The sequence below is a fragment of the Excalfactoria chinensis genome, chromosome 4, assembly GCF_039878825.1.
Source record: "Excalfactoria chinensis isolate bCotChi1 chromosome 4, bCotChi1.hap2, whole genome shotgun sequence".
Classification (NCBI taxonomy): Eukaryota; Metazoa; Chordata; class Aves; order Galliformes; family Phasianidae; genus Excalfactoria; species Excalfactoria chinensis.
The window spans coordinates 45,481,949-45,509,807 of NC_092828.1; the positions used below are offsets into that span (position 1 = coordinate 45,481,949).

Sequence of the window (27,859 nt, forward strand, 5' to 3'; positions counted from 1 at the left end):
TAAGGCATTGACTTCCATTTCTATTCTGTTAATGCTGCTCTCAGTTGCTATTTCTCATATTTCCATATAATATGTAATGCTTACTCCCACTGCCTGCCTGCTGTGTTTGAAAGCAGATAACCACACAACTGTTTTAGTGTTTTCCTTCAAAACATACCATGAAAGTGTTGACATCTTCAACAAATCATACAGTATGATTTTGGTAACAAATTTTTCACAACTAGTTTCTTTTAATCATCCTTGATGTAACCTGTGTTCTCTTCTTGTCCCTAAGTACAACAAAATTTTGTGCCTGTACTGCTGTTTTCCTGAATGAGCAAAATATTCCAACCTCTGAGTCAGCATGGGCTGATATGGTTTTGTGCTGTAAATATGCCTTTTGGCAAATATCTGAGCCTGTTTTTAAGTCAGTTTATTGTCATCTAAGTGGGTTGGACATCTCTGGATAGTGTATCTGTCTTGAATTATCCTGTATATTGCTAGTTATAATATCTGAAATAAAGCATAGCTACATAACCTCATCTTGTTATGCAGCAATTGCCCTGTTTCTAACTTAGAGTGTAGCAGAGTGATCATATAGAAACTGGCATCAGAAAAACAACCAGGACATGAAAAACTTTTATACTTGCTGAACAAGGCCTCTTGTTGAAGAGTATTTGGTAAAACCACACTAAGTATGTGACTTGGAATTTGTCTTTCAATCAACCTACATATTGTTAAACATCTGGGACATTTCCCTAGCTCTGTTTTCTGCATTTTCTTTTAAGTAGAATGTGAGGAAAAGGACATACTGAAGTAATCATGCTGTGCAAATGTGCTTGAATGCCCCTTTAAAATTGCTTCATAGCTCATTCTGGAGTATGTTGACACTTACCTAGGCAGAGTATGGTGATAGTCAGAGAAATGAAGCATTAGTTGCATTTTGGGGGGAGAAAAAGAAAAAGAAAAGATCCCAAATGTAGCCATTTAGAATGACAGAGTGATGTCAGAAAGAGATTGTACTTCTGTCTCCTTAAAAAATGAATTAAAATAACAGAATCTCTTCAGAAGAAAAGCAAAACAATTGAAAACTTGCTAACCAAAATGTCTATTAAAAAAACAAAACAACAACAACAACAACAACAAAACTGTAAAACGAAATCCCATTCTACACATAAGTAACAAATAACTACTATATGTATTTGGCTTTGCATTTAGTGAGACAGGTGGGAGATTTTACTCTGAACAGTTTCAATATCTTCTACATTACTTAATGTTTCTAATACTTCTTAAATTAGAACAGAAAGTGCGGACTATCTATAAGGTCACTCAAAGCACCCAAACCAAACCTTCCTGGAAACACTTAATATCTTTTCATGCCTGTGATTTCAGATAATAGCTGTTTGTGATACTCATGAGTCTGGTTGGCATATTGTATGACAGAGCTCTCTGGCAAGTATTAATGTACGTTCCAAAACGGGAGGTTGGGGGAGAGAACACACACATGTAGAGATAGCATGATTTGACTTAACCATTAAATTATGCACCAACAGTTTCAACTCTCTAGTGTTTACTTAAATGAGCAGATCAGCTTCCATCATATATTTAAAAGATACTGATTGTTTGTGCTCAGTCTCTGAAAGCCAACTATTTGGGGAAATACAGCATTCATTGTTGTCTGGTGAGGCAGTTATTCCAAGCTTTTCCATGAAGTCTGGTATGGGTTTTTCTCATGGACAGATTATGTAAAAATAAGGACCACTAAAATGTCAAGGTTTTCATGCTTCTCTATTCTTTCATGAACACTTAAGGAAAGGTTCATAATCTTCCAAATGGATCATGTAGAAAAAATCCTTCAACCCAAATTTAATCAGGAAGTATGTGAAGAGATGCTAACTCTGGATTCCTAACAATGCTATTGTCTTTAAAAAAAAATAAATAAATATATGGGTGACATTTAATCTTTATGCAGTTGATCATATTAAAGACCTGTGGTAGGAAAGGGCTATGTCACAGTGAAGTTCTTCAGAGTCAGCGCTAGTAGCAAATCCAGTTTAAAGAAGCTGGGCATACACATCCCTTAGGGACACATAATTTCTGCTGGGCCTACTGGTAAATCAGAGTGTCATCTCTCAGGTATTTCCCCCCAGATTTGGATGAACTGATACCTACTCTGCTAGATAAGAATGTGTCTCTAATTTCAAATATACTTTTGCCAAGTTTATGAGTACTGATGTGGAACATTTTTCCTGTCTTCTTGCATGAGTGTGTTTAATGGACTCTTTCCATTATTCCATTCGGTGAACAAAAGCATATTTAGAAACTCTGAGTTAGTTTATTATACTACTTCTCAGCAATTTCAACCTGTCATGCCCAGGATTATATCCAACCAATCCACCTGCTGGGACGCCGACTTGCAAGATTTGTTTGACGCAGAGTATGCACTCAGATCTTAAAGCACTCCAGTGCTGCTCAAGAGTTCATCTTGCTCTCAACATTCATGCAGAAGCTATCAACAGTTTAGAAAGTAGCTGCCAAAAGTCATTCTGACTTCAACATTTTGAAAACTCATGGTTTGATGGGCTTTCTTTTTGTTTTGTTCTGTTTGTTTGTTTGTTTTTTCATTGATCTTTTCCTTTGCACAGCACTTTAAAATGATATTGATACATTATGAAAATCAAGACCATGGCAGATGGCCTAAGGTTGAGAGTGGGGGAAACTGTCAGGGTAGTCCTCAGAGTGACAGACTCCACTACAATGCTATTAAGTCCCTATGTGGTAACACTGTTCTCCCAATGTGCTTTGACCAGGCACTGTCCTCGCCACTCAGCAAATTGAGGAAGCTGGCTCAGCTGGTTGGGAAAGGCCTCGTGAGGCAGGGCAGTTTAGGTGGCACAATGCAATCTGGTGTCCTCCCAGAAATACAACTATCACAGTCAAGAAAATCACTAATCCCAAAGGCCAGCTCTGACTGCTTTTGTGAAGCACCATGAATCATGATCTTTAGGAAAATTAAATGGCTGCTGTCCAATTTAGCAGCTGGATTACATTAGTGCACATTCTTAAGGACAAAGGTTATAATAACAAGTTCTTGTGTTACTCAATTTATTCAATTAGGTAACATCGTTACCTTAATGGTTCTGTAACAGTTTGCTGGTGTTAAGAATAATATAATGTGTTTCTTCTAGGTAAAAAATGAAAGATGGGCATCCCATTATGAAGGCTGCATAGTAGAAAACAGTCACCTGGGAGAAGAAACAGACTAGCTATACTGTCACTGGGAGGTAAGGGCAGACTGCGCAGAGGGTAATGGGAGAGATGAAGTCGGAGTCAGAGTACTTGAGGGCCTTGAAAACATAAGTGAAAAGTTGAAACCTGGTACATCGTACAAAAGAAAACAGACCCTGAAAGAAAAGTGACTCTTAATACTCACACATGCGTACACAATGTGTACGGTTATGGAGCTTAAGCTTAAAGAATGATGAATTTTTCCCATCCACCCAACACTGCGTTGTATTATGCTTTCTGCTGGATAATATTCACAAACCTCCAGTAAAATACCAATGAGCAAGAAACTTGATTTCAGCTATTACATTGCTACAGTTTCTCTTGTTTGCAATATATCTTGTTACTTGGCGTCAATAGATTTGCTTTTAATCAGATACAACTTGTGTTGTAGCAGGATCTGGTTTCCCAGCTGTACAAGAAGTTAAGCATTTTTTCAAAGTACAAGCTGTAGACCTGATCCTGTCTATAAAGCAGTTATCCGATACTTTTCCAGCGCTTAGTCACTGCGTTTTCCTTCAAGTCACCCTGCTGGCTGAGGGGAAGAGCACCAATGGGCCGACCCGAAGGGTGAGTAGAGACTCTGTGTTTGTTTTCTCCAAGAGAGAGCTTGCTTTCTCCCGCTGCTCAAGCAGCTCGGGCCAAGCAAAGCATGCACGTCCCGGAGCAGTCAGCAGCCCTCCGTGAAGTCCGATCCGTGCAGTGTCGCCCCATACGCTCTCGAGTCGTCTATCAGGATCCCCGCCCGAGCCCCCCCGGGGGACCCGCTCTGCTCGCCGGCCCTCGACCCCGGGGTTCACGCAGGAACCCGGAGAAGGCGTGAGATGGACACGACCCGCTCCACCCCCGTTCCTCCCCCCTCCCCCCCCTTCTTCGCAGGCAACTCTCAGCGCTGGGTCTGACGCGAGGGGCGCGAGGGGGAATGAGTCGCGGCTGCACCGGCTGGAGGAGGAGGAGGAAGAAAGAAGGAGGGAGGGCAGGAGGGAGGGAGCGACGGAGGGAGGAAACTTGGGGCAGGTGACACCGCGCTCGGTTCCTCCGGCTCAGCGGGAGACGGCTCCTCTGCGCCTCGCGGGCGGGCAGCGCCATGCACGTCAATGGCAAGGTGGCTCTGGTCACCGGCGGGGCTCAAGGCATCGGCCGAGCCTTTGTCCAGGCGCTGCTGGGCAAGGGAGCCAAGGTAAGCGAGCCCCGCACCTCCGCTTCCCTCTCTCCGGACGCTGGCAGCCCCCGCCTCGGCGCGGCCCCGCTCAGTCTCTCCCTCCCTCCCTCCGTTCCCGGGCAGGTAGCGCTCCTGGACCGCAACCCCGAGGCCGGGCAGCAGAGCAAGGCAGCCCTGGACGAGCAGTTCGAAGCGCAGAGGACGGTGTTCATCCAGTGCGACGTTACGGATACGGAGCAGCTGAAAGGTAAGGAGGAAACTTGCCGACGCGGCTCCTGCTCGACATGCAGCGACCTGACGGAGCCCGGGCTGCCGCTCCGATGTGTGCAATTCGGGGTTCTGGAGGGCAGCCTGCTCTCAGCCCGACTCAAAAAGGATTTGTTTTGGAACCTGTGGACGTGAAATATTATTACCGGCGCACGTGCATTTCACTGTGTTACTTGGCACATCGTAAAGAAAAGCCAAAGAAATGATTTCCATTGAGTGCCATGTGATATTTTTCCATGGAAGCCTCTGCAGAAGATACTTGTTATTTTATGAGTAATATATATGAGCTTTAAAGCACGGACATGCTTTTTATGAGGCTTCGGTACAGAATCCAAGCTGCATTCCCTCATCACTGAAGCAATAAATCCTGCTCCAGGTTGCAGTGATCCTTCCATATGGCATGCTTATGTCCAACATCTGCTGCTGGAGCTGAAAGAAGGGTTGACAGAAGATGACATGGCACTTCAGCCTGGTTTTTGATACAGAATGATAGTGTTCTGCATGTGTCCTGCATATGCAGGTCATGGGAAGGAGCTTCTCTCCTGTCTGATTGCCATTATTTATTGCTAGGATTTATGATCACCATTTATTTATTTAGCAAATAAATCCTGCACCCTAGTGAATTCTTAAAATAGCTTATAGCACTTATGTACGCTTCACAATATTTCATAACTACCGCATCACTTCATTGAAGTTCCATTCTTAAGAGAAATATTCACAGGTAATGAGTCAGTAAGATACAGATTTTTATGTCACTTTTGTCAATGTCCTTTCTCAGATTCATTTGTGTTATACTAGATGTGTACCCTTTTGCTTCTGCTTTTACACACTGCACTGCTCTCCCTGTTGTCACAACAGTAGAGTTGGAACACAACTATTCCTCTTTCACAAACCACTGCAGCTAGTCCACAGCTCAGCAACATTGTTCCTATCTCCAAGGTAGTGTGATTATGACTGATTTAAATGTTTTGCATTGGAGACGCTGGACAATAAGTGTGGGAGATACACTAACCAGCAAACATGCTTTTTATCAGCTAAGCTGATAAGTGATTTTTTTCTCCAAGTGAGAGAAGTAACCCAGGAGCAAGAATAAGCCTCTTAGGGGTAGGAATAGCATGTGCTGCAGCATGGCTTTTACCTCAACTTGCCTCCTCTTACACTGGTCCAACACTTCCTCTACTTTTTCATGCCAGGCTAGTGCACAACCTGTGGGCTGAGCATTCGGAACTGGAAGGAGCAGGATGGTATAGAGAGGGAAATTCTGCAGCCAAGTTAGCAGGAAAAGAGCAATCAGAATAGGAATGGAGGGATGGCAAGAATCAAAGACAAGGAGTTGCTATGCTTCTCTAGTACAGCATTATTCCCATTGCAGATTAGGTGACAGAAATATGCAGTCGTGACTTAAAATCCTTTAGTTTCTGTTTTGCCTTGTTTTGTTACTGCTTTATTTTCCTGCTTTGTTCACTTTCAATTGCAAACTGCTGCATAATATGCCTAATTTCACTCCAAGTTTTAAGTACTTAGTGGATGAGTCAAGTCCTATGTCAGCTTTTACACTCAGTGTCACATTTTTCATAATCTTATTCCAACTTGAACTCTTACAAAATGAAACAAATCACAGTGCAAGAACAAGTATCTGTAGGTACGTAATGCTTATGTACAGGAAACCCTCTACTTTGTCCATACCCAAGTCTTTCCTTGCTTTTTCCTGCAGTGACTTTCTTGCGTATATCATCACATAAACCTTCAGTTTTAAAAAATGACCATACATTCATTTTTGCTTTCCATGACAATTTAGGAAGTTCACTTATGACTGGTGTTTAGACTTACTTTCCGCTGTTTTTCTTGCCTGTTAAAATTGATTCTCTCTTTCATTTCAGTGATTAGCATCTTGTATGATCATTGGCTTTTCTTTTTTATGATTTAAGGAGCTCTAAGCAACTACTCTGCAGTGTAAACACAGTTATTTTACATCCAAAAAGGGAAGAACAAGTTAGTTTACAGTGATGTCAGAATGATAACATGATCAAGAAGGCAGAAAGCCGAAAAAGAGGTTTTAAAAGTACCAGAAACCATAATACACATTAAGAACATTAAAAAATCTGTACAATAAGAGCAACTGGACAAATAAAACCTTTCCCAGCAGCTGCTGGGCTCTTGTTCTGATGTCAAGATGATGACCATGACAAACCTGCAGCAGCATTCAGATCCATCAAAAAAACACTATTAACCATCTGGTAAAATCAAAACAAAATAAAACAAACATTGTAGACTCCTGCAACTGTTGAAAAACAAAACAAAACAAATACATAGAAATATTTATTTCAAAGCTGCTGCTGTATCCTCAATTGATATCCAAAGATGAGAGAATTCAGAGTGTCATGGTATCAACTTTTGGGAAAGTAGTTTCATTAAGGCCTGTCAAGCATAATTTCAATATACCTGAAATAATGAAGGTTTTCAGCCAGTCATTAACTGATGTTTTTTTTTAAAACCAATATTTGGAGGAGTGGTATTTTTGCATAATAATAAACATTTAGTGATGTGCATCCATTTTTGGAGGGAAGAACAACCTGTGAAGAAATCGTGTGTAACTTCAGATTAGTTCTGCAGCCATGGAAAAAAACCTAGTTTGGAACAACCATGAGGAAGTAATCTCGTCCAACTATGGTGTCACAGCAGGGCCAGCCTAGATGAGTTTGCTCATCACTATGACATCATTGCCTTACACATCTTTTATCTTAGTTCAAACACTGTCATCTGGGAGAACATAGTGTCCCTATGGAAGTTTCCCTGTCCTTTCTTTTCAGTTTCTTTAGAAAACAGGTCATTATCTTCATGAACAGAATAAAGAGGGTGTGAATTTGACAGACACGTTATTTATGTCACCTGATGCAAAAAACAAACAAAACAAAACAAAACAAAAAAACAAACAAACAACAACAAAAAAAAACTACCCATAAATTTAAGAAAGAAAAAATGATCAAGAACTATTTGTACTTGAAAAATCTGTATTAGTTACATTACTGTAACTAAGCACATTCTTTAAGTAAGTTACATTCAGGCCAGCCAATAAAACCATTCTGAACAAATAAAGCCTTAATTTTACACTTAAAATACATGGGTCCTGTTCTGGAATGTATTACATCAAAGTCATCCAGGATCAAGCTATAAATGTTTATATAATTAGGTGCTAAACATCCAGGGTAATGCAAAATGTGTGAGTGCTAAGAACTTTCATTTGCTCATGTTATCGTGCATTGTATAACTGAATGAAAAGTGCTAAGAAATGTCACCTTTGGATTTTACTGTAGGTGCTTTCAAAAAAGTAATCGAGCATTTTGGAAGGCTGGATATTGTGGTTAATAATGCTGGAGTGAACAATGAGAAGGACTGGGAAAGCACTATACAAATAAACTTGGTAAGCATTATCTCTTCTCACATACTCATGCTTCAGTAACTGACATTGGAATGCACTCAACTCTCCATGGCTTGTACAGATTATGCCATGCAACAGAATGTGGATTATTAGGCTGGTAAGCACAGCTGTCCAAAATATTATAACCTGGTTGCATTTGTATAGACAATTAAATGTATTTATGGTGGCTTCTTTACGTCACCTATCCAAGATGCATGGCACTGCATAGGGTTACAGAAGACAATGTTCTCCTTAAAAGCCCAATGAAATCCCACGTTGGTGTAATAATATGACACCTAAGGCAATAGAGCTCCACCTACATGAAACCAGTCTGTTTATATGAATGTTTTACAATATTTCAGTTACCTGTGAGATTCAGCTGACCTGTATTAGGGAATAAGTCTAATATACAATACAGGATAACTTTGATACTACAGGAAAACTTTTTCATCCAAGCTCCATGTTTTCTTCACCACCGAAGCAAGTATACAAACTGAGTTTTTAATATATAGGCCATTTCACCATCATGACTAACTGAAGCACATCGCTTAAGAACACTTGCTAAAACCCAATACATACAACAGGAGTAAAATTTATTTTCAGACTGTTACTAGTTCTTTGATATTATCTGTCTAACTCTACAAAGACGTCTCATTCCTTCTACTAGGTGAGACCTCAATATCTATTTCCCAGTTTGAACTGTTTTTATTTATTTATTTATTTATTTTTATTTAGGCTACGCAATTAGGAGACCTAAGCTCTGTAGGAAAGATCAACTTTCTAGGTTAACAACATTCAGGCCAGCTTGTGTTCTACCATCCATAATGTTCTGATTGTATGGTGCCAAAGAGAGTGTTATAGCCTTGATCTGCTAAGAAAGTAGCAAAAAAATTTTGGTGAGTCATTGAATTCAAATGCCTCTCCAAAAAGAAACAACAACAAAAAATACCTGGACATATAGTGCAAGCTGTACCTGAGATAAGATCTAGAAAATTAATTGAGAAATACATATATTAAATAATGTTTTGATTTAATAGTATTTTACCTTTTGTATCTATCCAAGGTTATTGTTTATTCTTGGAATCACACATTAAGGTTTCCACAGTAAGAGAAATACATTTGTTCATATTCCCTTCTCATTCCTTTATATCTTCCTTAGGATTTAAGCACACATGATTCTCCAACTTTCGTTTCTGAAATATTCTGACAAATTAAAAATTAGGGTATTTCATGCTGTGAACTGACAAGAGTGTGACATCATCAGTTCCACGCATATGTCTTAGATTAATATAGGTTATAATTTACTGTAGGCAGCCATCCATTTGTCACATGTGCATGCACAGGTAGTTAGTCATGACCAAAAACATTGAAGCCTGTACGAGAAACTCACTTGTCAGTGATTCACCTATAAATTTAGCTCAAAAAATGAAGGCACTTAGGGTCTGCAAATCTTGAAGATATTTTAGTGCCTAAGTAAATATCTTAACTTACAGACTGATGTCCAAACAATTTCATAATTGCAGAGTAGGAGAAAGGGTTACCTCATGTGTAACTTAAACATGATTATGTAGGTTAATTGTCCATAAAGTTCGCCTTAATAGTTGAAAGTTGAATAAATGCATCAGCTCATGCAGGTGACTAAAATGGGTACATTTAAAATGATTAAGCTGAGTAAAAGCACAACCATGTACATTAAATTAAGGACAACCTAAGAATTACATATCCTCATTTATCTTTCAATTGGAATATTCATTAACTGTCTAACCTTGAGCCAACTACCTAGCTGATTTCCATAGGTCATTTCTAACCACTTACCATAATTTCCGTAAACCAAGTTATTCATGCTTCATGCTTAGTAACTATGAAAAGCAGAACAGTAAAAGCTACTGTAAGTAATATAGTCATATATTGGTCAGTTCCATAACACATGACCTTACTTCTGGCGGAGAAAAAAAAAAAAAGAAAAATGAAATTTAAAAACATCTCTATTTCCCCAGCACATTTAAATATCCTTTGTATTATCCCTAAGAATAGGAATAACTTCTATAACTTCTATATATTTTGATATACACGATGCGAAAAAAAAAGGGGGGGGGGGGGCTGACACGGGGGGAAGAAAAAACCTCTAGATGCCAACCTAGGTCTTAGTGACATTATTTATGTATTTTTTATGTATTCATACAACAAATATTCCCTGCCCCAGTTTAAAGTACGAAGTACAAAAAGTAGAGCAGTACAGAGGAAGATAAATCAGAGCAAACACATATGGGGTGTGTTCTTTATGGCTAAAACAGTTCACAGAACCGGTTGGTCTTCAGGAACATTTTTAAAGACGTGCAAGGAAGTTCTCTGATAGCACTGCTTGAGAAAACACAAGGAACAGAAATGAAGAAGCAAATTTAAAGAATGGCACATACTGCAGTAGGAAAAGGAGAGAATGAAAAACAGTCCTTGCATGTATCCACTATAGATTCCTGTGAAGGAGACAAGGAAGCTTGATGGTGAGGAAAAAAAGCGTAACTACCACTAGAACAGTTTCTCTTGCAGTGCTTTACATAGCCCTGCTGTATTTTGTGCTGAACATCAACCATCTTTTTTTTCAGTATTTCTTTTAACACTTCTAATTAAGCATTCCAGCAGTACCACCCATCCTCCACAACAGAGCTCCAGGTTTGAAAGCGCTGACTTAATCAAAATCAGCTTGAGCCATTTTTTCAGCTACTGATACCTATACAAATGTATGGCCTTGTTAATATAGCATACAGAAAAAAAACTTGGCAACTATATAGGAGTATCATTTTAAGTGGATATTACCTATGTAGTTTCAACAGTCCATCACAAACAAAAAATACACACAGAAAGACACAAGGATGCGTGACATGCACATTTTTATGAAGACTCTTACCTACAGACATCTAGAATGACAAGAGTAGTGTTAAAATCCTCAAAATAAAAAAAAAATAAAAAGAAAATAATTTTTATAAAAGTTTATATCTTTATAAGCTTTTAGATGCACATTAATTAAACACGATTTGGTGTTCTTATTTCTTGTCTTGTAGGCTTTCTGGAACAGCTAGTGGCTGGGATAGTGGAGACATAGTTTAGTGGGAAATACTGGTGGTGGGTGGATGGTTAGATTGGATTATCATGGAAGTCTTTTTCCAACCTTGAGAATTCTGTGAGTCTATGAATCTGACCTCCAAAGATTATATGCATTTACTGATACATAAATTTGATCCTGAAAGGTCATTTATAAGCCTCCCCAAATTCCTAAACTATTCTAATAGAAAAGCAAAAACTGTTAATTAACATGCAAGGGAATACCTTTTAAGGTGTTATATCTCTCTAAAGTTAACTTGTTTATCTTGTTTCACAGCTAAATATTATGAAGTAGTTTTGTTTTGTTTTTATTAATGCTTTACTTTTTTAAACAATGACACATAATGTTACTGCACAGTAGTAAAATGTTCTGATAATTGTTTCTGGGCACTCATATTTTTAAAAGATATTTGAAAAATCTTATTTTTCTGAAACTTAAAAAGAAACAAAATGAGTTTTTAGGCAGAAGTAGAAAGAATTGGAAAGTTGGCATTCTTTGTCATTTGGAATTCAGAAGAAATAGATATGAAATGAAATAATGTTCTTATTTAATCACACCTGCATTTTAATCATTAAAACAGAAGAAAAGTATGTAAATATGCATTTATATGTATCTACAAAATGTGTCAGCATAAATACCAAAAGCCTTAAGACAGTTATCAGAAATTTGTGAGTAAAATATTCTCAAGGCAAACCAAGTTTTTATTTCCTCATATCCTGTGGAAGAGGCAAACACTGCCTATGAAGAAATTTATTCGCATCTAGAAAGACTTTGAAGACAGTCACAGAAAGAGATGTAGGGAAATTGTGAAATGCAAGCTAATTCTGAGAATATATATTCCTGAAGATTTGGGTAGCTGGTTATCATTTGCTCTGAGAAATAAATTAAGTAGAGAGATCTGTCTTGCTGTCTTTGCTTACTCCATTTGTATTGCTCATTTCCTGGGTCATAAGGAGTTAGTTGAGTATAAAAATTTCATGTGCAAATGAAGAAGTATATTAAGAGAAGCATGAATGTATGGATCAGTTACATACAGATTATGATGAAATATAATTTCTAGCAACTAGAAAATCACGTAAAATTAATTCATTTCCTCAACAGTAAGGAACTATTCCTCAAAAGGCCAATTTAATGTGTCAAGAAAAACCTTAAGGTTAGCTAGGAAAGCTTCATCTTATTTACTTCTGAGACTAAGACGTAATGATTATTGCAGAGCTGTTCCCTTGTGTAAGCTAGATAAGAAATCTCTTGGGCGTATCTCTTCTGGCCCATACACCTAGCTTTCCTTTCCCATTTCATCAGAAGAAATTACACAGGTTGAAATTGCACCTCAAAATAATGTGACGAGGACATACATTTAGATTTAGCAGCTGGACATTACCACCAGGGCCCACAGTACAGGCAGGAAAGCAATTTCTTAACACTGCTTATGTAACTGCTCAGTGTGGAGCTTTCTAAAACAAACAAACAAACAAAAACAGCAACAAAAACCAGCACTGTCTTTAGAAGAGTAAATAGCACAGGTAGGTAGTGTATCAAGATTGCATTCTAAGACCAGATCTGTTGATCAGTGGCTTAGCTTCCTGTTCCTTAAACATGTGATGTCAGAAAAATGACTAAGTGCTTACAGAGAGATGTGGCTACCAAAAGGTGAGAAGTAGTGATTATCTTGAGATCAATGGCATGAGCATCAGCCCTCCAAATGCATAAAGATACCTGTAAGCATAATAAATGTTGACTTCTATATTAGGAAACACATAGATAAACCTTAATCACATAGTAAGCCAGTGAAGTTCAGCTTACCATTTTAATGTATTTTTACAGTAGCCAATGTTCAAATACAATGAAAGACCAATTTATTTGAACCAAGCACTGCCTGAGCCCACTTACTCAAAATATAACAGCATTCCTTTATTCTTGAGGAATTTATGTGGCAAAAAATAAAGAAAACTGTGTTAAAAAAAGAACAAAAAAACAAACAAACAAAAAATCCATAAACATCATATTTTACTCTCATGTTGTACCAAACCTACTGATCTCTGGCAAGTGAACAAATCCTATCACCCATGCTTCCTGCCTCTCCCTCTACGAGATCTCTAGATTTCTGTAGTTTGAAATGGAAACTCAAACTCAAGAGCCTACAATTTCATACAGCGAGAAAAGTAGTAGTGCCAAGTGACTTGAATGCTTACAATAATCTTCTTGCTTCCTTGGAAATCTACAATAAAATCAATCCCACCTCCCTGACATACAAGTAGCTGCTAACATTTCCCATGGGAATCAATACCAGCAATTAGTTTCAGACTTTTTAAGTTTGACCTGTGCTGTTTACAAGTAGTTCATGAGGTAGTTAAGAAATGTTTACACACAGACAGCCATCAACTGACAACATCACAGTACAAAAATCAAATGATCTTTGATGAAATGATCTTCGGTCAAATTCCAGTTCTGCACTAACCTGTCTTATGAAACCATGATTCAATGGCTATAGCATTTACTATGTGTAGTACAAAAGCATATGCTACATTTGTTCAGTAGCCTACATCAAGTTATTTTGTTATCTCTAAGGAAGTCATACTGATTTAATCATCTTAACATTAGAGAAGTCATCTTCAGAAATGAAGGAATGTAGAGATAATTTCTCAGCATAAAATATTTCCATAGCTAAGGATGAAACAGAAGTATCAGACAAGGTGACAAGGGAAGCCCAGTTAAATAGGTATAGGAAACAAATTTTTTAGGAAAATCTTTCTTGAAACACGAGGAAAAAAAACCAAAAACACTGTATACTAAATTACTTCCTAAATAATTGCCATTTGCAAAGGATAATGACTAAACATGTTTTGAAAGTAACAACTACAAAACAAACAAACAAACAAAACTATTATTATTTAGAGATTAATCTAAATGTTAAAATGAAATACAGAATATGAATACTGTCTTAAAAGTGTTGTTGGAATACAAGATTGGATACAGTACAACCTTGGATAGTCAGATTCCTAACATTCAAAACAAATGGAATTAGGGCTCTACTAAAAACTAGTACTCTTAGTAGAATCAGAGTTTCAAGATAGTATTTCTTTAAGAACAACTATTAAAACCATACAGAAATGCATGGGACATGCAGACTTTTAATACGCCTTACATTTTTTAAATTTTGTTTCAGATATTAGTACTGACAGTTAAATTGCCAAATAATTTGTTATATAAGTTGCTGATTACTGATAAGATGCTTCAATTGCAATTACAAACATTTTGAGTAATAGCACAGTTATTTTTCAAAATTTACATCAGAATGTCTGGTCACATCTAATTCAAATCTGAATTTTTCAGAAGCTAACACTAGGAGATATTAAGATTTAAATGGAAAGAATCCTGAACTTTCTACTAGCAGGTATAAAATAAAACTTCCTTCCTGGGGAGCATGCTCAGGCCTGCAGTGCACCTTGATGGGTTGTCTGCATTGCTAGAGTAAATAATTGTATTTTGATAAGAATACAAACAGCAGTATCAATGAGGTCACAGTTTTTTCAACAACTAGGAAGATAACCATTGCAATTATTTTCACGATTTAATGATAGTTTTCAGCAGCCAGCGACAAACATGAAAAGTCATGGCAATCAGGAGAAGTCCCTGGTAACTGGAAAGAAGACTACATCACACTAATTTCTAAGAAGGGTAAAAAAGGATGACTCTGGGACCTCCCATCCCTTCAGTATTGCTTCTGTGCTGGGAAAGATTATGGAGCACATCATGCAAATCCTGTTTGACCAATCTAGTGGCCTTTTATGATGGTCTCACTGCATCAACAGACAAGGGAAGAGCCACTGATGTCATCTATCTGGACTTCAGTAAGACCTTTGATAGGGTACCCCACATATCTTTCTCTCCAAATTGGAAAGGTATGGATTTGATGGGTGGAATGTTCGATGGATGAAGAACTGACTGCAGGATTGAGTCCAGACAGTGGTGGTCAATGGCTCAGTGTTTGGATGGAGATCGGTGATGACTGGTATCCCAGAGAGATCAGTGCTGGGACTGATACTCTTTAATATCTTCATAGTGACACTGAGAGTGGGGTCAAGTTCACCCTCAGCAAGTTTGCTTATGACACCAAGTTGTGCAGCATGGTCAACACAGCAGAGGGATGGGATGCTGTGCAGGGGGACCTAGACAGTCTTGAGCAGTGGACCTGCAGTTGAACCTCATGAAGTTCAACATATCCAAGTGCAAGATCTTGCACCTGTGTCAAGACAACCTTCATTACCAATAAAATCAGGGGGATGAAAGGATTGAGTGCAGCCCTGCCAAAAAAGATCTGTGTGTACTGTTGGATGGTAAGCTGGACATGAGTTAGCAATGTGTCCTCACAGCCCAGAAAGTCAGTCGTATCCTGGGATGCATTAAAAGAAGCATGGCCAGCAGGCCAAGGGAGGTTATCTTGCTCCTCTGCTCTGCATTTTGAGACTTTACCTAGGGTACTGCATCCAGATGTGAAGTCCTCAGTACAGAAGAGGAGACATGGACCTGATGGAGTGCATCCAAAGGAGGGCCACAAAAATGTTCCAAGGGATGGAACACCTTTCCTACAAGGACAGGTTGAGAGAGCTGGAGCTATTCAGACTGGAGAAGAGGAGGCTTTGAGGTGACCTGAGAGCAACCTTTCAGTATCTAAAGTATCTATACACCTTTTTCCTTGAAAAACATCTTTCCCATCTTAGTTCATGACTCCAGATAGGAGAGCCTGCCTTGGTTTTTCATCCAGCTGGATTCATGAGCTTGCTGGACAGTGGCACTTAGATTCTAAGAATAAAGTGCAAGCTCAAAAAACAGTGCCTTAAGCTACTGCTGTTCTTTCTTTGAAAGCTATTGAGATAACTTTCTTTACTGGAGAGGGGAATGTTGGCAAGCAAATGGAAGATCTATCACAGAACACCTTCAACCAGAGTGCCATCTGACAAGTGTGCAGACAGCTAGGTTCTTCTCACCCTCTCTATTTTGTTCAGTTTATTTCCAGAATAATTATTTGTGTTACAAGCCCAAACACCAGAAATAGCCATGATGATGATGCACACTTAAGAGAAGTTCCATGCAAGGACAACAGCAGGTACTAGGGTAATATCCAAGTGAATATCTGCATTAATTCAGAATACAACTTCTCACAATACCTATAAAAGAAGGCTTCCACCAGCTCACTAAGAGATGCTGCTAATGGGGTACAGAGAGGAAAAAAGAGCAATAATATGATTTTGATAGAAAAGTTAAACTATTCACAATTCCCATCTACTTGTGGTTTGGCCAAGGACTCACCTTGCTTTTTTATCTCATTGAATGAGAAGGCTGGAGGGATAGGAAAATCTTCAAGGAGCCACAAGCTACTTCCTTCTCCAACTGATCTCATCATCCTAAGTGGAATTCTACTTTTCTGTTCAACAGGCTGAGCCACTGCTCCAGGGCATGATAGGGCCTGCACCTGCTTTCCAGAGACAGAATTAACCCTTGCTTATTTAAACTCTCTTGTATACAGTTTATTATATAAATAGAGAAAGAAACAAACACCAATAACAATAAGTCTGTTAAACTGTTAATGAGTTCATTTTCAGAATGAATGTACCTCACAGCAATGCTACCAGGCATAAATAATCTTATTTTTCTATATGTACTTTTAAATTTAAATGTGAAAATCAACATTAAACACTGCAAGACTACAGTTATAGTGGCTTTGCTACTTTCCAGGGCATACAAGAGAAATCAGATTTAATTGAGCAAGATACTGAAAGCAGTGCTTTGGAAAACTTCTGTTAAAGTATTCAGGAAGTAGCATTTTTTTTATATTAATCAAAATGTTACTAGTGATATGCTGAAAATATATTGAAATTGAAAGTATCATATAAAATACTGCATCTGTAGAAAAGGAAGGGGAAAAAAAGAGCTGATTCAATATCAGTATTACAAAAGTAAACTTTGTAATGAAGCTTCAAGTTTTTATATCTCTGTCACAGTGCAGTTCCTACTCGTGTTACTTGGATATAGGAAAAAAAATAAAAAAGGAAGACATGCAGCCTTCCAAATATGATTCCTGTTAAAATCAACAATCATGTTTCTTGAAGACAGGAAACAAACTGAATTAGAACTGTTATTAAAAATGAAATGTAATACATGTCTTAAAATTAACCTTTTTATTTTGTTTGTTTTTTTGGAAATTTAGATAATGGTAGAAAAATGATTTAGTGATATTCTTTGGGACATTTCTACCTCAGTGGTAGAAAGACATTTACTCCTTCCCTAGCACATATGTAGGGCCACTTTATCGGTTCAGCATCTTAGTTTTGGTCAAATAAATGGCACAAACAGTAAGAAAATATAAATTGAGTTCTTGATTAAAAACAGAAACAATATCTCAGGAAATAAAGTGATTTGGTTCGGTTGCTCTTTTTTAGCTGAAACTGTAACCCAAATACAAATTGATTATACAGAGATCTAATGAAATTGGTAAATAAGTATGAAACTCATCACAAATGCAATACTATTGCAATGTTTCACTGAAGTAATTATCTTTCACTTAGAGCATCACTGCAACTTTAAATTAATACTCATTAGAATCTCTGGTAAAGCAGCTTACCTTCTGGGGAGACTCATTTGCTTTAAATATCTTAAGTTTGGTGGGATGAATCCCAGCAGTAGGGTTCAAAACCAGATCTCAAATAATCAAGATAATATAAGTCTCAGCAAAACATTTTCTTGAAGTTCTTTCTTACAAAATAAAATAAATTTACATACTGCAGTTAAAATTATGCTAATATCTTCCTTTGTGTCTTGTAAAATGTTTTTGTTTGTTTGTTTTTTCTTCCCATAGCTGTATCTGTCTGTTTGAACTAAACTTCTTTTGACAGGAAAGGTAACGATGCACTGATTTCAGCCAGAAAATACAAATTTTAGGACCAGAAATAGACTAAATAACTTAATTCTAAGACATGTAAGTTTTTCATGTCATGAGTCAAATGGGACCATAAGTGTAACATCTTCAGATTCAGTCTGTACATTTTCTAAAATGAAGAATAATTCATCTCAATTAAAAAAAAATGGTATTATGATGTGTTCATCCACTTCTTATATCCGCAGACAAAGTGTGTATTTGGTTTATCAGTTACTTACTTAGTATACATTTTCTTTCCTTCACAGCGCTTATTTCAGGTTTGTATGTTTCAAACGATATCTTCATGAGAAAAATAATCAAGCTACTATTATTTTATCCACAGTAGTTGCACTTTGGAAATTATTGAACTGAATTACTGTGGAATGTCTTCTGCATTTATAATCTTTAAAGAATAAGTAAGATCACAAGTCAAGTAAAGCAAGATTACAATTGAATATTACAATTAAAGCAAGATTAATTTTTTAGGAGTAAAAAAGGAACATATTTTGAATATAATTGTACTTCTTTCCCTTTATGTCAGACATCTGTGATTAGAGGAACCTACCTTGGTCTAGAATATATGAGAAAAGGAAATGGAGGTGATGGAGGAGTAATCATTAATATCTCATCATTGGCAGGTGAGAATATTTTCTATATAAGCACTTTCTATTCACTGGCTTGTATATAAAATTAATGGATCATACTGTTTGCTTGTACTTTTTTCTTTTTTACTATGGCTCTTCCCTGTCTATTGTCATTTTGAGCTAGTTTTCATCACAGTAACAGAAATAATATCAAAGGACCATAACTTTCTTTTTCTTCAAAAAATTCAGTAATTTTCTTAGCTTTTCAGTCTCGTATTTAGTAACCTAGAGCATTTTGTAGATGCTGCATCAGAGTTATTTTCATGTTCAGCAGGGTAAAACCTAACTTACCTCATTTTATTATACATTCTCAACACTAGTAACGTTGCTGAGTTACAATAGTACATACTCAAAGGTGGGAACCACAGCCTAATTTATAGACCTAAGACAGTGGTGTCCCTAGGTCCTGATTGTGGATGGTGATGAGTGCTCTGAGTACATTAAATGAACATGTAAAGTGGCTTTCTGCAAGGAAAAATCCAGTCAACCCTATTGACAAAAATCACATGGAGGATCTGATTTCACTCATATGCATACTTCATGTGGGTGAGGAGCTCTTGAGCCAGTGGTAAGTTTATCTCCACTGCCTCAAAATGACCTTGTATCAGGACCAAATTAACCTGAAGAAAACTGCTATTGTAGTAAAAGATTTCATCAACGCAAGTAAAAGATTACACATTTCTAGAGAAGTGCTTATGCCCACAGAGTGCTTAAGAAAGGGTGAACGTAGCAAGAAATTTGATTCTGTTCTAACTATTCAAAACTGATTTAAAAGATTTTGCTTTTATGACCTAACAGTTTGGCTTTCCTCAGTTTGTATCATTATAATTATTATAATATCCATTTATTTAATTAACATTATGCTCCAACTATTGTGGCCATCTATCAGAAACAGGCTCCTTTTCTTTCTTTGCTTTTACAAGTCTTCTATGTAGCAACTACTTCCAAGATCGTAAGGAAAGCCACGTTATAAAAGCTGACACACACTAACTTTTTATAGTTTATTTATTTTTTACTGCTAGTGCTTTGTGACTCTAATTCTCTTTTACAGTCTGAAGGTCTAAGTCCCTCAGCTCACCCCATACATGAAAGGCAAGCTGCCATTGGCTTGTTTAACATTCCCTGCAAGTGTTTTCTTTTCTCAGAGCCAGCTTCTGTTAATGATTAAACTTTCGAGTGCATCTAATTCCACCCTGCTAGCCCCCCCACCCCCCAGCCAACTCCTCTGTAAGATTGTATCTGCTGTGCTCTGCAAACAGACTACAAGTATCCCTGTGTCTTGTTGAGCAACAAAAAGAGTTATATGCAGTTTTTGTGTATAATTCAATAATATTTGCTTCACACATTAATTAGTTTCCAGTTCTTAACCATGGGAATTCTGCCAATGATTGAACTAGAGACTGAATCAAGCCTTACTGTTTTATACTTCCAAAGAACACCCACAGACCTACTTAAATGCTTCCTATGGAAATGGATGCCATAAGTGTTTGTCTGGGTGAAAGCCATATCATCCACCCTTTCTTTCCTATACTGAATCTTCCCTCCCTTAGAGCATCCCTGCAAGACAGCGCTAAATGTGAGAGGGAAGGAAATACATAAGCTTGTGTAGCAAAAACTCAGCTTCTAAATCAGTTTCTCAAAGCTATGAAACAATGTTACGGGATCACGCATTCAGATCAAGGAGAAGTAATTGCTCTAAAACTCTTGAGAAAATGAGAAAAAATAAGGTTTACTGCCAATCTACCGCCATAAAAGAGAATGTCAGTGGAGGAAAGATTTTGAATTATTTATAATATACTCAATTTCAAATTTAAAAAGCAAATTTTTCTAAAACTCATTCTGTTGGAAACTACTTGTGTTAATTTTATTTATTTATTTATTTATTTTAATGGAGTAGATAGAAGCAACAGGAATAGCACAGAACTGAATTTAACTCCTGAAATTCATTACATGGCTGCATTTCACATTGTCTCTTTCATTTTTTGTGGCTGATACCTATACACTTTTAGTAAATAAAGAGGAAAACTGAATTTGTGCCTATGAGCATTTGTTTGAGAGCTTTCATTCTTTCATGAAGTTGTTTTGTAAAACTGAATTTCTATTTGTCTGGATCCTACCAGATTTAAAACAAACAAACAAAAACAAAATACTTATAGAGATATACAGAAATAAAGTAAAATGTTTAGCTTAAAACATGCTAATATATATCACAAGAACAAAGCTATAGGGTTAACTTCATTTGGTTAAGGACAAGACTGTATCACAGTAATGGAGAAGAGTAAAGGTACAAACAGCTGTACAGGTGAGTATCCTGCTCAGCATCACAGAAGAGCTTCTGTTCCCTCTTTTATTTAAATTAAGAGTATGCTGAGCCAAATCTACCAAGGCGAGATTAGAAAAATTAGAAACTATTCTCTGGAAACTTTTGTTCATTGTTATGAAGTTACCTAAAAATGATGCAGTTTACAGTTTCCTTTTGTTTTGGCACAGATCACACCTGATATAATTAACATAATATTTTATTCCTCCATACTCTTAAGAATAGAGTATTATATAAACCCCTTGAAATCAATTCCCTCATCACTCCATAGGACTGTCATGCCTCTAGCTCATTTCTCTGCTTACATAACTGCTTCTTTTCAAGAGGCTTTGACCTTCAGAGAATGTTGTGAGCATATCCCACACTGCTTATCCAGACTTTTGCCTCAGGGTGACAGAGGAGATTTCTGTGATGTGGTTTGAAAAGACATTTAATTTAAATAAATATGGCTACATCCAGTGTTGTTATTTATTTGTAAGTATTCTATGTGTCATAAAAGGCTGTCATTGTTATAAGTCATAAAACAAACCTAATAGAGTAAGGAAACAAATTACTTTGGCAATATATTCCAGTAAATAGAGATGCACCCTTATGGCTTGCTTTAAAATATGTTCCATCAGTTACCTAGAACTTACACTTCAGCATCTTCAGCTCTTTCATTAAAAAATAAAATTAAAGTATAATAAAAATAATTATTAATATATTAATAATTAATAATAAAATTAAATTTAGGATGGTACAAGATACTGAGGTTATAAAAGAAAAAAGTAAAAAAAAAAAAAAAAAGTACTATTAGAAATAAGCTTAATTCCTGCATAGTCATAGAGTAGAAGCACAGCTTTCCAATGAGCTCTGTGAGATGAACAGCCATGTTAGAAAGCAGGCTTTGGTTTCTTATTCTCTGCGGTACACTCATATGAACACAAAGGACACTTCTCAAAGAATTACTGAAACAAAGATACTATCAAGCAGAAACAAAATTTGTCTCAAGCTGCCTAACAGTGTGCACCCATGAAGAAAATAGAGGGTAGAAAGGTCATCAGAAAGCTCATAAATCTTACTCGAGGAAGGAGAGTCATTCAAATCTCAAAGGACAACATATTCAGTGGAAAAGCATACCTGGAAAAAAACACACCCTAATTCTGTATTCATTAATGGTCTTCAGGCTGTAGAAAATAATGGTTTCAGCAAAGCTTACAGATACAATTCAAGCTTACTGATACAATTCTCTAGATCCTATGTGAATTTATCAAGATGTGGACCATGAAACTTAATTAAAACTATTGACCATGATAAACAAGAAGCTGTATTGAGAAGCCTGACATCTGAAATGAATCCTGACACCTTACCAAGGAGAGGACTACCATATAACCAAGGACACAAGCAGCCTGTGAACTGAGAAAGGGACTAAAATAATAATAATACCGTAATATTTCTAATGAGATGGTATTCCAGTGTTTCCAATTATCACCAGAACGGTGATAATGGATGACAATCAGAAGTCACCAGAAAGGAATATAGTAATCACAATCCACAGGAAACACCATGGAAGACATTTTTCAGAAATAGATTCTCAATCAAAAGTGTAATGAATCAATACAAGCTAAGGACACAACTAGTCACAAGGTTAAGTTGTTTATTTCACATCACTGAACAGTGCTGCTTTCACTGGCTAATAAAGTGGCATTTAAACTAAGACAAAACTTTGAAGCTTGTCATGTTTTCATTTAAGCTTTCATAGTAAGTCCTCTGGACGAAGTGGATTCTACATCAAAGAGCCCAAACAACTCTCTTAAATATATATTTTTCTAGCAAATCTATACTTAAGAGCTGAGTACTGTATCTATCATTCACTAAGATGATACGTACTCTTGATTCTATTATTTAAAGATATGAAACAAATTATTTCTGTTGAATTTAAGTATCAAGGCATCAAAACCAAATTTTACAATCCTGCATTAAGGAGCACAGACAAATGTTATCCTTTGACTATAGAACAGGCAGTGTTTTGCTTGCTTTTCACAGGAACTGCACATTCAGGTGGAACCAGAGCATCCATGTGGTACAGTTCAGCTGTTACTTCACAGTAGCTACTGTTGGCACAATATTTAAAAATACATATATATACATGCACGATCTCTCTCTTCTTTATCAGCTTTTTGCCATCAAACTCAGTTACTAGAATTAACTTCTGATTTTTTCTACCAAAGTCTCTTCTCTTATTACTTTACACAAATAGCAATATTATGCTCTTCCACTCCCACCACAAATATTCACAGTCATGGCAGTCACTTTTCATTTTGCTACTCCTTTTCCTTACAGGACACAGCAATGTTATGGCCAAGAACTGTTAACAGTTTTTTGGTTGTTCTTTTTGTTTGTTTGTTTGTTTGCTTTGTTTTGCTTTGTTTTTTGTTGTTGTTTTTTTTTTTTTTTTCTGACCTCTTCTAAATATCATGATGGGTTTTCATATCTGAATGGGGGCCACTGTAGGAGGTACCATACAGTGAAACTCATATCAGACATATCTAATTAAGTGTGGAAAATGCTGAGAGAGTATTTCCAATCCACATCTCTGCTTTTGTTTCTTTCTGCTCAGTAAGGATTTCATCTTATTACTTTCTCAGTGTTTAATCACTCATCTCCATACCTTCTGGTGCAGAGGAGGTTCTGCATTGATTTGTTAGTGCTTTTTTCATTTGCTTGTTGCAAATTGACTTCCCTATTTCATGTAAGACTTTTATTAAAAACCACCACCTATGAAATATTGGAGCAGCACCGTAGGTAAAATAAATTTTGCAATACCTCTGATGACATGTTAAGTCTGAGTTGTTCTCTTATATGAACTTCTTTGAGCAAAACCCTCTATGCAATTTAATTTACTCTTTGTTGTAGTTCAAACTGCATTATCAAATAAACAACAAAATTATTTCATGGGCAGGTGCACTGGCTTACTGAACTTCAGTCAGCTGAGCAGCACATTCATTCCTATCTCTCACTATGATTTAGGGGAAAAGTTTCCTCAGTTATTTTGTTTTATGTTTGTATGTTTGTTTTTACTATCTGAGAGAAATAACAAAAGCAAGGGATTGAACTCAGACATTTTATTTATTTATTTAGTGAAGTGTTTCTAGCATAATAGTAATTCAGTCATAGCAGCCAGAACTGGCTTTACTATTCCCCTCATCTTGACCCACATTCCTTCCTTAAAATCACTGCAAATGAATGCAGGTGTCCAGTTTGCGTATCAGCAGTTAAGGTTTCAGTAATGAAAGTACCTACAATACTTCACATATATCAAGTTTAATTAGAAAAGGCTCTAAAATCCTTTTTCTTGAGTGTTTCCTTTCATGTCTTGTCCTCTATTTTTGTCTTACTTCAGAGACAGAACCTTTATCTTAAAATTATACTTTTTTTTTTCCACCCATTATTCTACCTTTGGCTTCCCATGTTTTCATCTATCAGATCCATTTTTCACCACTTGCCTTCGGTTAAAAAACTGGAATTTGCAGATTTTTAATAAACTATTTGGTTGCATGTCTATGAATTTTATAAAAACTGATCACTATTTTTTTACATTATTAACTTACGTTTGTGTTTAAGGTCATTGTAAGTGGGGGTACCCAACATCCTTATTCCAATAACTTTTTATTTTAAAGGACTCATGCCTGCTGCATTCCAACCTGTGTACTGTGCTACAAAACATGGTGTAATTGGATTTACACGCTCAATAGCAGTAAGTATATGTTTTTGAAAACAGTATCAGCATCTCCTAGGGAACACGCTGTTTTTCATGCTCCCTCCTCTTTTGACACACAAATAGAACAAACTGTCTTAAAGCAAATGAAGAATTCAAAGTGCTGGAGGGTCCCTTCTCTCACAAAGACTATCTAAAGATGAGACAAGTAAATTGTTTATGATTGATTTGAGTTTTAGAAAAGTTTACTGAGCAAAGGAGAAATTATATAATAGTTTAAGGACAGTCAGAGGAGACCAGAAGTTATAAATTCTTTACCAAGCTTAGAAATAGTTTTCATAGCTCCATCCCAATCATTTAACATTTTCCTTTTCTTACTTTTAAGACAAATTGAGGATGCTGTTATGATAAATAGGTGCTAAAGTGTGGGAAAAGTGACTAGAACACAAGCATGTTGATCATTATTTATTCTTGCCAACTATTAACACATTAAAATATAAAAGAACACATTCAGGATGAGACACGTTAGATGTTATATGAGCATATAGTAAATCTTAACTGGAAACTTTTGTAGTCAGAGTAAGTTGAACAGGCTGAATGAGAGAATAATTTGGAGAGAGTGAAATATGATTACAGTTTCATGGGTTAAGCTTAAAGAAGATAGCCCACTTATAAAAGACTTCTACCCTGATTTCCAGAACAAAGAATCTGAAATAATCATTTGCATGGTTGTCTAGATTTTATTCCCCTACTCACCACACAAATCACTCCTTCTTAATCTTCATCTAAACAGATGAGTATGTTTAAGTGTTGCATATCACATATTAGCCACCACACAATCCTGAAACCTGGCTTTCCAGTTTCGCTTCCTTATGAGAGAGTCATTAAACATCATCACGTAAGTTCAAACATAAAAGGTTTCACAGAAAATTAGAGTAAATGCTGTATCTCTGCTGAACATGAGAAAGTTGAGGAGAAAAAGAAAAATCATCACAGAATCGCTGTACTTACTGGGGAATGCAGTACAGTCTAGCATTGTGGAAGCATGATATATAGGATTTCATTTTCTTTACTTTTCCAGGCCAAAAATGCAGGCTACCTTGTCATGAAAATAAGGTGTGTTTTACATAACGCGAGGCAGGGTTTCCATTAAATGTTAAGCTACTTAGCTCCACAGTACACTTTTAGAAAATGTTGACGATGAATTCCTAACTCTATCTCTTTTCTAGTTAGCTGCTAACATGGAAAACTATGGTGTGAGACTCAACACAATTTGTCCAGGATTTGTCAACACACCAATTCTTCAGTCAATAGATAAAGAAGAGAATATGGGACAATATTATTCATATAAGGATGAGATAAAAAACATGATGCAGTTCTACGGTGTGATGGAGTAAGTCAAATCAGATACACTGCTTTTTTACCATTGTAAATAAAATAGAAGTTTGCATTTTCAATTAATTCTCAGCAGGCAAAATTAAAATAATGAAAGCAAAATGCTGCCTCGGATCAAATTCTATCAATTTTGGTGCCCTATAAATAAAGGAGTAAGGGCATGTACTTATGGCCTATTTCAGGAGCATCGGCTACATGGTGATACTTCCTCTTTATGAATTCCCAGTTCCAACAAAGTGCAAATCTAATTCCTGACTTAAAGACGGTGTATTTGTTTTGAATAGTCCTTAGTGGACAGTTGAAATTTTTTATGAGATACAGAAAGTATAATTTGTATTAATTTTTATTTGGTTTCCACAAAATTTGGACGTGAGACAAATAAAAATGAGACCAAGTGCTGCACTAAATTCATAAATGTACAGTAGTGATTATTCTGGATCAGAGTTACCTAGTCCATTAGGGAACTGCAAAGAAAGGCCAAAAGCCTTTCTATGGATGAGAACAAGAAAAGCCTGAAATGACATTTTTTCTTAATACTTCCTCAGTTTCTTAACAATTAGCTGCTCAGCTCCTTCTACACAAAAGAAACCTGCGTTGATTTGCCCAACATTTTTCATATTTAAGATATGTTTCTTCTATTGAAAATATCCAACTGATGACAAAGTTCTCCTTCCATCTATTTGTATCAGTCCTGCTACAAATAAAACTAAATAAAATAGCAGAAAAATGCTGCAGAGAGTTGGGGAAGGGCTACTGATGTCTACTGCCCCAACAGAGAAAAACAATAGAAAGCCCAGAAGTACATGGATAACTACAGGAATTTAGCAGTACCTGCAGCAAACAATAATGATTTGCAAAGTTGCAGCTTTATTTTCCATTTCCTGATTAAGGAGATTGAATTTCTCTCCTAAAACAATAAATCATATTTGCTTTTCTGAAAGCAAATATGTTCAAATATCAGGCTAAGTTTCAGGGCATATAGACTCATCTTGTGTATTCATAATTGCTCTTTTCACAGTCTATTACATCATTATTATTGAATAATAGCCTTTTTTTTTTTTTTTTCTTTTTTTTTTTAAGCCCATCAATAATTGCTGAAGGACTGATAACAATAATTGAAGATGATACTCTGAATGGAGAAGTTATGAAGATTACAGCATCCCAAGGGATTCATTTTCAAGAGTACAGCCAAACACCTTATACGTCAAAGAGATAAATCTAATTGTTTTATTCAAATTAACTTTTGATTTTTAAAACATAAAAAATGTTGGAAAAGCTTCTGGAAAAAGGGTTAATGATGTATCTAAATCAATGACAGTATTCCAACATTCACACCCTAATTGCAGAGAAAATCCAATCTGGGGAAAATGTTATCAATTTATTTTGATTCCATATACACAAGTATTATTTATTCAGCAGAATATACATACTGCTCTGAAGATTTCTGATTGTATAGTAGCAAGGGCCAGTTTTTTCCTTCTTGTAGTTCTGTGCAATTATCCAATCTACATACTCCATGCATATTTTGGTGAACCTGACTTAGTATAATTCTTTTCACAGAAGTAAATGTATTATTAAGTACATCTTGAATTCTTCAAACCAGGAATTCAGTTCAGGATAAACTTTTAAAAAATAAGAATTTACTTTTTCTTATATATACACACAAAAATAGAGCA

At 36.4% G+C, this 27,859-nt stretch overlaps 1 protein-coding gene across 2 annotated transcripts; it reads left to right on the forward strand.

Moving 5' to 3' along the window:
• Window positions 1–3,786: 3,786 nt before the first annotated feature.
• Window positions 3,787–27,859, forward strand: HPGD (15-hydroxyprostaglandin dehydrogenase). 2 transcript variants are annotated; one of them, XM_072336032.1, is made up of 7 exons: window positions 3,787–3,834; window positions 4,550–4,673; window positions 8,008–8,114; window positions 18,669–18,765; window positions 24,751–24,827; window positions 26,018–26,181; window positions 27,264–27,859. In XM_072336032.1, the coding sequence occupies exons 4-7, from the start codon at window positions 18,708–18,710 to the stop codon at window positions 27,397–27,399; spliced, it is 435 nt and encodes a 144-aa protein (XP_072192133.1). In that variant the 5' UTR covers window positions 3,787–3,834; window positions 4,550–4,673; window positions 8,008–8,114; window positions 18,669–18,707; the 3' UTR covers window positions 27,400–27,859. The 2 variants fall into 2 exon arrangements, with proteins under 2 accessions (XP_072192133.1, XP_072192132.1); XM_072336031.1 differs by lacking the exon at window positions 3,787–3,834 and adding an exon at window positions 4,245–4,444.

Excerpts from the sequence above, each read along its gene's own strand:
- HPGD (XM_072336031.1), top strand. The coding sequence starts at position 4,352 with ATGCACGTCAATGGCAAGGTGGCTCTGGTCACCGGCGGGGCTCAAGGC. Across the intron at positions 24,828-26,017 it reads GATTTACACGCTCAATAGCA|TTAGCTGCTAACATGGAAAA; the intron begins GTAAGTATATGT and ends TCTCTTTTCTAG. Across the intron at positions 26,182-27,263 it reads CAGTTCTACGGTGTGATGGA|CCCATCAATAATTGCTGAAG; the intron begins GTAAGTCAAATC and ends TTTTTTTTTAAG.